The sequence below is a fragment of the Fragaria vesca genome, linkage group LG7 (genome assembly GCF_000184155.1).
Source record: "Fragaria vesca subsp. vesca linkage group LG7, FraVesHawaii_1.0, whole genome shotgun sequence".
Taxonomy (NCBI): Eukaryota; Viridiplantae; Streptophyta; class Magnoliopsida; order Rosales; family Rosaceae; genus Fragaria; species Fragaria vesca.
This window is the reverse complement of record NC_020497.1, coordinates 16,585,337-16,599,225: the sequence shown is the minus strand read 5'-3', so window position 1 is coordinate 16,599,225 and position 13,889 is coordinate 16,585,337. Positions and strand designations below refer to the sequence as shown.

The 13,889-nt window shown below is 38.7% G+C and overlaps 3 protein-coding genes and 1 pseudogene across 3 annotated transcripts in view; all 4 read left to right on the top strand.

Annotated features, from left to right (window-relative positions):
• LOC101295766 (heat shock cognate 70 kDa protein-like) overlaps positions 1-3,450 on the top strand; it is a 4,662-nt gene extending 1,212 nt beyond the window's left edge. The window contains exon 2 of the mRNA XM_004308811.1: positions 2,066-3,450. Within this exon, the coding sequence (XP_004308859.1) occupies positions 2,066-3,450 (1,385 nt within the window). The remainder of the gene's footprint in view (positions 1-2,065) is intronic.
• Positions 3,451-4,836: 1,386 nt separating this feature from the next.
• Positions 4,837-6,728, top strand: LOC101295472 (annotated as a pseudogene).
• A 1,641-nt stretch (positions 6,729-8,369) lies between these two features.
• LOC101314130 (heat shock cognate 70 kDa protein-like) lies at positions 8,370-10,720 on the top strand. Its single transcript, XM_004307473.1, has 4 exons — positions 8,370-8,476; positions 8,626-8,856; positions 9,116-10,497; positions 10,590-10,720. Exons 2-3 carry the CDS (start codon positions 8,640-8,642, stop codon positions 10,477-10,479), a joined length of 1,581 nt encoding a protein of 526 aa, XP_004307521.1. The 5' UTR covers positions 8,370-8,476; positions 8,626-8,639; the 3' UTR covers positions 10,480-10,497; positions 10,590-10,720.
• Positions 10,721-11,341: 621 nt separating this feature from the next.
• LOC101313845 (DNA/RNA-binding protein KIN17-like) lies at positions 11,342-13,252 on the top strand. Its single transcript, XM_004307472.1, has one exon. The coding sequence runs from the start codon at positions 11,554-11,556 to the stop codon at positions 12,724-12,726; it is 1,173 nt and encodes a 390-aa protein (XP_004307520.1). The 5' UTR covers positions 11,342-11,553; the 3' UTR covers positions 12,727-13,252.
• Positions 13,253-13,889: the final 637 nt, after the last annotated feature.

Sequence of the window (13,889 nt, the reverse complement as noted above, 5' to 3'; positions counted from 1 at the left end):
ACCCTTCCTTTTTATAGTTGATTTCTATAAATAGTAACTTTCGTTTTTAGAGCATAACTATCCCCCCAAAATGGAAACTTACCCTTCCTTTTATAGTTGATTTCCATAAATAGTAACTTTCGTTTTTAGAGCATAACTATCCTCCCAAAATGGAAACTTACCCTTCCTTTTATAATTGATTTCCATAAATAGTAACTTTCAGAAAGTCTACTTTTGCATGTCAGTTAGCTCATGTTATTATTAGACTTAACTCATGTTAATAATAGACTTTACATCTTAGAGTACTTGATTCAACTTTGAAAAACAATCTCAAGAACGAATTTCCAAAAAAGTCTACTTTTCTTTGATTTCTCTTATGTTAATGGTAGTCGTTTCTAATGAAAATAGTAGACGTGTCTTATGTTAAATGTAGACTTTGCAACTTTCACCTTCCATTATTGATTCAATCTCAAGAACAATTTTGATTTCCAGAAAGTCTACTTTTCTTTGATTTCTCTTATGTTAATGGTAGACATTTCTTATGAAAAAAATTGTTGTGTCTTATGTTAAATGTAGACTTTGCATCTTTTACCTTGGGTTGGTTCAATCTCAAGAACAATTTAGATTTCCAGAAAGTCTACTTTTCTTTGATTTCTCTTATGTTAATGTAGACATTTCTAATGAAAATAGTAGTGGTGTCTTATGTTAAATGTAGACTTTGTATCTTTACCTTGGGTTGCTTCAATCTCAAGAACAATTTAGATTTCCAAAAAGTCTACTTTTCTTTGATTTCTCTTATGTTAATGGTAGCCATTTCTTTTGAAAAAAGTTGTTGTGTCTTATGTTAAATGTAGACTTTGCATTTTTTACCTTCGTTAATTTGCTTCAATCTCAAGAACAATTTAGATTTCCAGAAAGTCTACTTTTCTTTGATTTCTCTTATGTTAATGGTAGACGTTTCTAATGAAAATAGTAGACGTGTCTTATGTTAAATGTAGACTTTGCAACTTTCACCTTCCATTATTGATTCAATCTCAAAAACAATTTAGATTTCCAGAAAGTCTACTTTTCTTTGATTTCTCTTATGTTAATGGTAGACATTTCTTATGAAAAAAGTAGTTGTGCCTTATGTTAAATGTAGACTTTGCATCTTTTACCTTGATTTGCTTTAATCTCAAGAACAATTTAGATTTCCAGAAAGTCTACTTTTCTTTAATTTCTCTTATGTTAATGGTAGACATTTTGCATGAAAATTGTAATTGTGTCTCATGTTAAATGTAGACTTTGCATCTTTTACTTTGGGTTGCTTCAATCTCAAGAACAATTTAGATTTCCAGAAAGTCTACTTTTCTTTGATTTCTCTTATGTTAATGGTATACGTTTCTAATGAAAATAGTAGACGTGTCTTATGTTAAATGTAGACTTCAAAATTTTACTTTCGGTTGGTTCAATCTCAATCTCACAATTTTGATTTCTAGAAAGTCTACTTTTCTTTGATTTCGTTTATGTTAATGGTAGAGATTTGTAATAAAAACAGTAGATGTATCTTATGTTAAATGTAGAGTTGCAAATTTTACCTTGGGTTGATTCAATCTCATGAACAATTTTGATTTGTAGAAAGTCTACTTTTCTAATGAAAACAGTAGATGTGTCTTATGTTAAATGTGTCTTTTGACTTGCAACATTTTATGTGATATTTTTCATGACAATAGTAGATGTTTCTTATGATAGTTGTAGACAGTCTCAAGAATCATTTTGATTTCTAGAAAGTCTACTTTTGTTTGATTTTGCTCATCTGAATGGTAGATATTTCTAATGAAAACTGTAGATATAGAGAGACTTAACGAAGAGTTAACGGTGTTAGTTTGCTTTAACCTGCTATAGCAAGTCAAAACTTGTTGGGTATCCATACCTTAAGGCACACAAGTGGAACCCTTACTAGTTTTGAACTTTTGATGTATCCTTGTAAAGTTGTAATGAATGACCGGAGGGTGAAAAGAAGTATCTTCATGTTATAAACAATGCCACTTGAATTGTAACAAATGCCTCTTCTTTTAAAAGAAAATCGCCTCAAATCAATTTGCAGATGCGAAGCGATTGATCGGAAGGAAATTCAGTGATACGACTGTTCAACGTGACAAGCAGCTCTGGCCATTCAAGGTGGTTGAAGGTCCTAATGATAGCCCTATGTTTTTGGTCACACACAAAGGCAAAGAGAAACGCTGTGCTCCTGAAGAGATCTCATCCATGGTTCTTGCAAAAATGCGGGAGAATGCTGAAACCTATCTTGGATCAACTGTGAAGAATGCAGTGATCACGGTCCCTGCTTACTTTAATTATTCACAGCGCGAGGCCACGAAGAAAGCTGGCATCACTGCAGGCCTAAATGTGATGCGTATTATTAATGAACCTACTGCAGCAGCCATTGCTTATGGCCTTGACAAGAAGGCTGGTTGGTATAGCAAGAGAAATGTACTCATATTTGATTTGGGTGGGGGAACTTTGGATGTGTCACTACTTGCAATAGGTGATGGTGTCTTTGAAGTCAAAGCCACTGCTGGAGACACTCACCTTGGTGGTGAGGACTTCGATAACAGAATGGTGAATTTCTGTGTTGAGGAGTTCAAGAGGAAGCACAATTTGGATGTCAGTGGAAACATCAAAACTCTTAGGAGGTTAACAAATGCATGTGAAATAGCAAAGAGGAGACTTTCTTCTACAACTACAATTGACATTGAAATTGACTATTTGCATCAGGGTATTGATTTCTATGTGACTTTTACTCGCGCGAGATTTGAACAGCTCAACCTTGATTTCTTCAATAAGTGTATGGAGCCAGTGGTGAAGTGTTTGGAGGATGCCAAAATGGACGTAGATAGTGTGCATGATGTCGTTCTTGCTGGTGGCTCTTCTAGAATTCCCAAAGTGCAACAACTTCTACAGAATGTTCTCAAGGGGAAGGAGCTGTGCAAGAGCATAAATCCTGATGAGGCAATAGCGTATGGTGCAGCTGTTCAAGCTGCAGTCTTAACAGGTAGGAACTTCAGTGGGAAACTTCAAGGCTTTACTCTTTTGGATGTCACCCCTCTCTCACTTGGAGTGGAGAGTACTGATACTAGTGACCCTCACAACGTCAAGCAATACATGAATGTGGTGATTCCAAGAAACTCTCCCGTTCCAATAAGAAAGAAAGAGATCTTAGTAACTGTTTATGACTACCAACGTTCAGTTGCCTTCCCTGTTTATGAGGGTGAGAGTAGCGATGCCAAACAAAGTAACTTTTTAGGTAAGTTTTCACTTCATGACATTCCTCCGGCTCCTGCGGGTGAAGCTAAATTTGAAGTTTCCTTTGATATTGATGCAAATGGTATCTTGAGCGCCTCTGCTGAGGACATGTCCACAGGCCAAAAGAAGGGGATTACAATCAACAGTGATGGAAGAACTTTTGAAGGCATCAAGAGGGCAAGGTAGGACTTGTTAATTTTATGCATCCTAAGACTGATGTGCAGGTGTGTTGGAGAACATAATTTTCCGTTGGAGTAATCCCTCTTATGGATGCTCCTTCATTGGCTCTGTCATGTATTTCTCTCATTAACTCCAGTTATGAAACAAACCTTGTTTATTCAACGGTATTTCCTCTCTTAAGGTTGTTTAATGGCATTTTTCTTCGCATTTACTTCAATTATAAATCTATTGCATTTTTCTTTGGTATGGTATTTTTGTGTATTCAATGTGCCATCGTAGAGGAAAGATGGTACTGTGTCAGGGACGGGAACAGTCTTGTGACAATGTGACATACCTGTTACCACACATCTGGTTAAAGATAGAGCTGTGGTGAAACTGTGGAAAATTGTGGAAGTACATTGGAAGACATGTTTATAAGGATATTACATACTCATTTTGATGTTGTCAAGTACTTATGGAGTTAGAGTCTCGTCTCAACTTTTCATTTTCTGATCTATATCGACCCTGTTGGAGAAAGTTAGCTTTTAATCCTTTTATAACCAACTTTTACCAAGTTTCAATTTTTATTAAACTTGCACAAGAAATATAATTATAAATTCCTATTTTTCAATTAAAATCCTATCTTCATTCTCTGTTTTCCTGTTTTCCAGTTTTCCAGTTTTTTTTCAAACAAGTCTCAGTCTCATCGGTTTTTAAATCTAATCCTTATCAAAGCTGCTCATTAGCTCATTCAGTTGAAAATTTTCTTATTTTTTTATGTAAAAAGGGAACTGCAAAAGGACCACAACAGGAAACCCCTAACGTACTACTCCATATCCCAGTACTACATTTCCCATCTGATCCAACTAAAATGCTGGGGGCACAATGAGGGGAAGGCAGGAAAACCGAACTCTAGCTAGGTTGGATGAGATTATGACCTTTCTCTGTTTTTTGTGTGACGGAAGCCTAGCTAAGAGATGTGTCAAGGCTAAGATATCTACTTCATGGAAACAGAAAAAGAGCCAAGAAATCTACAATAAATTACTCAGTCAGAGACAAAGTAATAAGTGACTATATCTCCTATTAGGAGTGGGAGTCGCATGTTTTGACTTACCGCGGCTTAAGTCGCTTAATCTCCAAAGTCGCCGCCACCTCTAACCACCTCCATGTGCCATTGGTTGGTATCCATGTATTTTCATATGTATTTTTGTATGTGATTTGTATTTTCTGCTCTCATCCCCAAGTTTTGCCAAAACCCCTAGAACTGGTTTGGCTTTGTATTGTGTAGTTGTGTCACTTGTGTGTGTTTGTTTATGGGTTTGGTTTTAAAGCATTGTATAGCGTTTAACTCACAAGCATTCTGATCGTTAGTGTTGTTTATGTTTTTTTTTTGTTTAAGTTTCAGAGGTGAGAATGGCTGGAAACAAAGGTCATGCAATAGGAATTGATCTCGGCACAAAGTACTCTTGTGTGGGAGTATGGAAGAATGATGACAATATAGTAGAAATCATAGTGAATGATCAGGGCAACAGGACCACGCCATCATGTGTTGCCTTCGCTGATACTGAGCTTCTGGTAGGAGAAGCAGCGTTTAATCAGGTCATGAGAAACCCCGAAAACTCCATCTTTGGTATGGCTTCTTCTTCCCATATTCCCTTAGTCATATCAAACATATGATATATATGTAATAATATGCATATTTCTGCTATGTGACTAAATGTTATCTCTTTATTTACTGTATGTCTTTTAAAGGAGTTTATTTTCATCTTAGTTTTGGAACTTTGATATGTATCCTTGATTCCTTGATTTAAAAGAACGAATCGCGGGTTGAAAAGTAGCATCTTGTTAACAAGAATGCCATCTGAGTTGAGAAAAAAAAAATGCTGCCGCTTAGTTTTAAAAGAAATTTGATTTATGAATCGATATGCAGATGCAAAGCGGCTAATTGGCAGGAGATTCAGTGATTCATCTGTTCAGACTGACAAGAAGCTCTGGCCATTCAAGGTGGTTGAAGGTCCCAATGATAAGCCTATGATTTTGGTTACACACAAAGGCAAAGAGATATGGTGTGCTGCTGAAGATATATCATCCATGGTTCTAGCAAAAATGCGGGATATTTCTGAAGCCTATCTTGGATCAACTGTGAAAAATGCAGTGATCACGGTCCCTGCTTACTTCAATAACTCGCAGCGTCTGGCTACAAAAAGAGCTGGTATTGCTGCAGGACTTAATGTGATGCGTATCATTAATGAACCTACTGCAGCAGCCATTGCTTATGGCCTTGACAAGAAGGCTGGCAGGTTAAGTAAGAGAAATATACTCATATTTGATTTGGGTGGGGGTACATTGGATGTGTCACTACTTACAATAGGTGATGGTGTCTTTGAAGTGAAAGCCACTGCTGGAGATACTCACCTTGGTGGCGAGGACTTCGATAACAGAATGGTGAATTTCTGTGTTGAGGAGTTCAAGAGGAAGCACACATTGGATGTCAGTGGAAACAGCAGAACTCTCAGGAGGTTGAGAAATGCATGTGAAAAGGCAAAGAGGAGACTTCTTTTACAACAACAACTGATATTGAAATTGAATGTTTACATCAAGGTATTGATTTCTATGTGACTTTTACTCGCGCGAAATTTGAACAGCTCAACCTTGATTTCTTCAACAAGTGTATGGAGCCTGTGGAGAAGTGTTTGGAGGATGCCAAAATGGACGTAGGTAGGGTGCATGATGTCGTTCTTGCTGGCGGCTCTTCTAGAATTCCCAAGGTGCAACAATTGCTACAGAATGTGTTCAAGGGGAAGGAACTGTGCCAGAGCATAAATCCTGATGAGGCAATAGCATATGGTGCAGCTGTTCAAGCTGCAGTCTTGAGTGGCCATGGAAATGGAAAGCTTCAAGACTTTACCCTCTTGGATGTCACCCCTCTCTCACTTGGGTTGAACACAACTGAAGAGTATTGCGAGACATTCATGACAGTTGTGATCCCAAGAAACAGCAGAATTCCCACAAAAAGGATCAAAAGTCTAACTACTATCTGTGATAATCAAACTGAAGTCGATTTCCCCATTTATGAGGGTGAGAGTGAAACAATGGTAGATAATAACTTTCTGGGGGAGTTCATGCTTGAGGGCATTCCTCCAGCTCCCGAGGGTGTTCCAAATATCAATATTTGTTTCGAGATAGATGCTAATGGTATCTTAAAGGTATCTGCTGAAGATGAGTCCAGCGGCCAGAAGAAGGAGATTACAATCGTCAGTGGTTATGACACAAGAACAAGACCAGGAACCGAGACTCTGGGGTAACAAGGCTAACTTATCATACTTTGATGTTTGCAAGGAACTAGCTTCCCATGTTTTGAGTAGTTGTTTTTTTTTTTTTTTTTTTTTTTGTTCCTAATGGCATTGTGACTTGTCTTCTACGTCCTCTGATATCTAGTCTGATCTTTTTATTATTACTTTGAGTTCTTTCTGCGCAAACAGTTACAGACTTGCAGCTTCCACTCTTCAAGTTCTTTCACATATATTGCTCAATCCACAAAGTGATGGATGCTCCTTCATTGGCTTGGTCATGTGTTTCTTTCATTGACTCCAATTATGAAACAAACCTAGTTTATTCAAGGATATTGTCCTCTCTTAAGCTTGTTTAATTAATTAATGGAATTTTTCTTCGCATTTACTTCAATTATATATAATTCTATTGCATTTTCTTCAGTATGGTGTTCTAGTATTCCATGTGCCATCGTAGAGGAAAGATAGAGCTTTTAAGGAATGTTGATTGGCATCTTCCTTGACAGGACGGGAACAGTCTCCAGACTTACCTGTTTCCACACATCTGGTTAAGCAAGACATGTTTATAAAGATATTGCATACTGATTTTGACGTTGTGAAGTACTTATGGGCTTAGAATCTCGTCTCAACTTTGCATTTTCTGATCCATATCCAGTCTAGACTTTACATTAGTACGTGTACCTTGGACAACAATATGATTACGTCAGTTGGTGAAATTAGAAAATACATACAAAACGCATTAGTAACATTAGAAAATAACTAGTTATCTAGCTCACATTTGCCCAACTTGTAGACCTAATCAAGTTTCCGCTAGACCAAACCCCTTGGATGCCACTTTCTTTTATTTGCATTTTGCAAGAAGTTGACACTTGCCTTGATGTGAATTTTGTTTAGCTTCTTTGGGACCTCGGGGAGGACCATGATTTCTCAGAGGAGTTATACTCTGCTGATTCACTCGTGGCAAACAACAAAATGACCATCCATTTTCAACTCTCTTCACGTCCCATAAATTCTCTGCACACGAGATCTTCTGATGGAATTGAGGAGATGATGTAAGAAATGAAAAAATGATGTAATAAAATTGACATCAGTTTTATGTTAATGGACTTTGCTACTTGGCCATGTATGTTTTGTATGTTTTAACCCATCTGTGCAGACTGCAGAGGCCTTTGCTCTTCAATTGTATTGTTTTAAGTAGTGACTTCAACTGTGTAGAGGTCACTACTTATATTCTTTTGATCTCCACATCGTTCTGCAGCTTCACAAGAATTTAAAACATAGAAAAATCTTTCAATTGGTGCCTATTTATATCTTGTATGTTTCTTTTGTGATGGTGGCCTAGGGTGTTTCGAGGGCAAAAAATCTGCAAGAAAATACTCAATCAGAGACAAAATTATAGGTGACAATGTTTCCTATTAGGAGTGGGAGACGCATCTTTTTACCTATTGGGCCTTGAAATGGATTGGAAGTCCTATTAACTTTATATTGGGCCTTGAAGCTGGCGGGAACTTTTAGCGCCATAAAGTAATTTGTCGATATTTATGCTTTCAAATATCTGAACTTTTATGCTTTTATAAAGTAATTTGCCGAAAGGATATCGCTTCGCTGATAAGGGAAAGCTAATCTTGATCAGTATCCCTTTCCTCTTCAGCCTCTAACTCTTAGAAATTTTCTACCCTAAAAACCTTGAACTCTGTAAATAACTCACCAAGGCTTAATCTTCAAATCCGCCGCCCAACTCCGAACACCTCCATATTCCATCGGTGGGTATCTTTGTATTTTCATATGTGATTTTGTGTTTTCTGCTCTAATTCCAAACTTTTGCCAAAACCCCAAAAACTGGCTTGGGTTTTGTGTGTTTTCTTTTAACTCGCATTCTGATGATCAGTGTTGTTTATTTTACTTTTGCAAGTTATTGAGGTGAGAATGGCTGGAAAAGAAGGACATGCAATCGGAATTGATCTCGGAACAAAGTATTCATGTGTGGGAGTTTGGAAGCATGATAACAATGATGTAGAAATCATAGTGAACGACCAGGGCAGCAGGACCACGCCATCATGTGTTGCCTTCACTGATACTGAGCTTCTGGTAGGAGAAGCAGCGTTTAATCAGGTCATGAGAAACCCCGAAAACTCCATATTTGGTATGGCTTCTTCTTCCCCACATGAATGATATGATGCATGATAGCATATTACAGTTGATCAATGTGTACAATTTCCGCTATGTGAATACATGTTTTCTTTAACTTGCTTTACTAGTTTTGAACTTTTAATGTATCCTTGTAAGTTGTAATGAATGACTGGAGGGTTGAAAAGAAGTATCTTCATGTTATAAACAATGCCACTTGAATTGTAACAAATGCCTCTTCTTTTAAAAGAAAATTGCCTCAAATCAATTTGCAGATGCGAAGCGATTGATTGGAAGGAAATTCAGTGATACGACTGTTCAAAGTGACAAGAAGCTCTGGCCATTCAAGGTGGTTGAAGGTCCTGATGATAAGCCTATGATTTTGGTCACGCACAAAGGCAAAGAGAAACAGTGTGCTCCTGAAGAGATCTCGTCCATGGTTCTTGCAAAAATGCGGGAGATTGCTGAAACCTATCTTGGATCAACTGTGAAGAATGCAGTGATCACGGTCCCTGCTTACTTTAATAACTCACAGCGTGAGGCAACTAAGAAAGCTGGTATCACTGCAGGGCTAAATGTGCTGCGTATCATTAATGAACCTACTGCAGCAGCCATTGCTTATGGCCTGGATAAGAAGGCTGGCTGGTACAGCAAGAGAAATGTACTCATATTTGATTTGGGTGGGGGTACTTTGGATGTGTCACTACTTACAATAGGTGATGGTGTCTTTGAAGTGAAAGCCACTGCCGGAGATACTCACCTTGGTGGTGAGGACTTTGATAACAAAATGGTGAATTACTGTGTTGAGGAATTCAAGAGGAAGCACAATTTGGATGTCAGTGGAAACATCAGAACTCTTAGGAGGTTAAGAAATGCATGTGAAAAAGCAAAGAGGAGACTTTCGTTTACAACTACAACTGACATTGAAATTGAATGTTTGCATCAGGGTATTGATTTTTATGTGACTTTTACTCGTGCCAAATTTGAACATCTCAACCTTGATTTCTTCAATAAGTGTATGGAGCCTGTGGAGAAGTGTTTGGAGGATGCTAAAATGGATGTAGGTAGTGTGCATGATGTTGTTCTTGCTGGTGGCTCGTCTAGAATTCCCAAGGTGCAAGAACTGCTACAGAATGTTTTCAAGGGGAAGGAGCTTTGCAAGAGCATAAATCCTGATGAGGCAATAGCGAATGGTGCAGCTGTTCAAGCTGCAGTAGTTTTGACAGGTAGGAACTTACATGGGAAACTTCAGGATTTCACTCTCTTGGATGTCACCCCTCTCTCGATTGGAACGGTTATTGCTGATACTAGTGACCCTCACAACTTCAAGCGATATATGGATCCGGTGATTCCGAGAAACTCTCCCATTCCCATCAAGAAGAAAAAGATATATGCCACTGTTTATGACAACCAAAAATCAGTTGGCTTCCCTATATATGAGGGTGAGAGTAGCATACCCACACAAAATAACCTTTTAGGTGAATTTTCACTTGATGACATTCCTCCAGTTCCTAAAGGTCAAGCTAAATTTGAGGTTTTCTTTGATATTGATGCAAATGGTATCTTGAGTGTCTCTGCTGAGGACATGTCCACAGGCCGAAAGAAGGGGATTACAATCAACAGTGACAGAAGTACTTGAAGGCATTGAGAATGCGAGGTAGGTATTGCTAAAGTTTAATGCATCCTAGCTAGAACTGAATCAACTACTGTGTTTGAGAACTTATTGTGTCTTTTTTTTTTTTGGCGTAGACCTGTTGATGGATGCTCCATCATTGGCTTGGTGATGAGTCTCTTTCGTTAACTCCAGTTATGTTTATTCGAGGGTATTGTCCTCTTTTTTGCATATACTCTACTTCAGATATTAAAATCTACTGCATTTTCTCGAGAATATTGTAAAGCACATGCATACTCAATTTGCAACGGAAAAATTGAGTTAGGGAACATTTTCCTTGCATTTTACCACATACCTGGTTAAAGATAGAGCATTAGTGAAACTGTGAAAGTTCTATTTAGAAATTAGAAGTCTAGAACCCTCCTCTCTTTTTGTACTAGATCGAGCTCTACTGCTCTAGCTTCAGAGAAATAAAGATTCCCCAAAACTCCTTTGCTAATAGTATGCCGAAATAGCCGAATATAAGTCCTTTCATCAAACAAAGATAAAATGGTAAACTAACAAATTATACGGAAATTATAAAATCAAAAATAAAACGAAGGAGACGATCTGTGCTTCTCTTCACCATAGTGGATAAGGTTTAGTGATTCCTACTTCGTTAAGGTTTCAATGAAATCAAATCAGTGATCTGTAAGACCGTCTAAATTTTCAGTATTCCATAAAACTCCTCTGCTAGTGGTATATAAAAGGTAGAACTCCTTGATCAAACAAGGATAAAATGGTAAACTAACAAATTTACATAAATCTAAAGAAAAAAAAACAATATAAAACGAAGGGGAGACGACTCACGATTGCAAAGAAGCCTGAGAAAAAAAGCCAACAGGTCCCATATCCCGCTCTCTTCAATATTCTTCTTCCGGTCAGTCCCTCACGTCCGGCGACTTCTTCCGACTCCAAATTTGATCCCCTTCTCTGTTCCCAACCTTTTCCCTATCAAAGATCGCACCTTTTCCTTTTTCCCCCAAATCTCCAATCCTAGGGTTAGGGTTTCAAATTTCCCCCAAATCGAAATCCATTCCCAAATCTCCGTGAATCTTCACCATGGGGAAGAACGACTTCCTGACGCCGAAGGCAATCGCGAACCGAATCAAAGCCAAAGGCCTCCAGAAGCTCCGGTGGTACTGCCAGATGTGCCAGAAGCAATGCCGCGACGAGAACGGCTTCAAGTGCCACTGCATGAGCGAGAGCCACCAGCGCCAGATGAGCATCTTCGGCGACAATCCCGACCGCTTCGTCGACGGCTACACCAACGAGTTCGAGCGCAGTTTCCTCGAACACATGAAGCGGAGCCACCGCTTCAGCCGCATCGCCGCCACGGTGGTGTATAATGAGTACATCAATGATAGGCATCACATCCACATGAACTCGACGGAGTGGGCAACATTGACGGAGTTTGTTAAGCATTTGGGAAAGACCGGCAAGTGTAAGGTGGAGGAGACGCCGAAAGGCTGGTTTATTACCTACATTGATCGGGATTCGGAGACTTTGTTTAAGGAGAGGGAGAAGGCGAATAGAGCGAAGAAGGATTTGGTGGAGGAGGAGAAGCAGGAGAGGGAGATTAAGAAGCAGATTGAGAGGGTTATTCAGTCAATGCCCAATGCGGAGAATGTGGATGGTCAGGGTGGGGAGGAGGTGAGCAGGGAGTTGAAAGTTGAGAGTGGGGTGAAAATTGGGTTTGCGCTTGGTGGAGTCAAGAAGGAGAGAGGAGGGGAGAGTTCGAAGTTGGTGTTTGAGGAGGTGGAGGATGAGAGGAAGAGTAAGAAGGCCAAAACCGTGGGTGGGAGTGGCGGGGCGGGGAGCGGGGCGTTGGAGGAGTTGATGAGGGAGGAGGAGAGGAAGAAGGAGAGGGTTAATAGGAAGGACTATTGGGTCTGTGAGGGGATTATTGTGAAGGTTATGAGTAAAGCTTTAGCGGAGAAGGGGTATTATAAGCAGAAAGGTGTTGTGAAGAAAGTGATTGATAAGTATGTTGGGGAGATTGAAATGCTTGAGAGTAAGCACGTGTTGAGAGTTGATCAGCAGGAGCTTGAGACGGTGATACCTCAGATTGGGTGCCTTGTGAAGATAGTGAATGGGGCGTACAGAGGATCGAATGCAAAGTTGCTGGCTGTGGACACGGATAAGTTTTGTGCTAAGGTGCAGATAGAGAAGGGCGTATATGATGGTAGAGTGCTTAAAGCTGTTGATTATGAAGATATTTGTAAACTTGCCTAGTGCGTATGGTAGATTTTCTTTCTCTGGTGGAGATTGAGCTATAATGTGGGTAATCATCTGATTTTCAAAGGTGTTCTCTGTTTTGAATTTCCTGATACTTGTGCACTGATTATCTGTTCTAAAATGTTCTGGTAATTTAAAAATTTACAAATTTAAGAGTTTGATATCATTGTTTAACTGTTTATCTATATCTGTTTTCACTTGCACTTGTTTGCACAAATACTACACATATTGCTTGGTTGTCAACCTGATCTTGTGAAAACTCTTGCATGTATGAATCAGAAATGTATGCTATATAAACTGTATGTAGCAGTCAAATGTTCAAAGTAATTCGTCAATGTTGATAGTGGTCAAACTAAGTTTTCCCTGCAATTTGCCGTGCATGATTTTAGTTCCACAAGTCGGTAGTTGTTTCTTATCTACTATTGACTGTTAGGGTGATGCTCAATTATCTAGTTCTTTTGACTGATCTTTATTAGAGCATATCAAAAAGATTGTGTGTTTTGTTATATCATACGATCTTTTTGTTTTTTCCAATATGCTAAATTTCCAAGAGCTGAACATGTATTTTCTGAGCTATCATGGGTTTTACTACCTTTTATGACTTCATGCTTTTCCGAGTTTCCCATGCTTGTGATACAAGCTTCTCTTTGGTGGTTACTTTCTCATTCCTTTGGTCTCCTTGAAGTCATCATCACATTTGATGTGACTGTAATTATCTTGTCATGCATATCTTTCTGTGTGGCCTAGAGCCGGAATCTTGTGTAATCCTATGTTGCAGTATCCACTATCCAGTATTATTTGCTGTTATGTGAAGTCATGCCTCATTCTGCCAATCAAATAGTTGGAGAGAGGTAGACAGTTATCTGGTTAGGTGTGATTTCGACAGCAGTTGTTTGTCAGATTAAGAGATTGGAAAATGTCTGAGCAGAGCGTTTCATGATAGTGGCAGATTATCTCTCTGCATTCATCCTCAGTTCTTTATATGTTGAATATGATTTACGAAAGTAGCAAATTCCACCACTCTTTGCCTGACCAATGCTTTTCGATTGAAATTCATTTTGTTATTCTGCTTTATATGGTAATGAAAATCTTTACATTTTGTGTGTCCATGTCCTGGTTCTGGTTTGTGTATAAATGTGACACAAATTGTGGCTCATAAA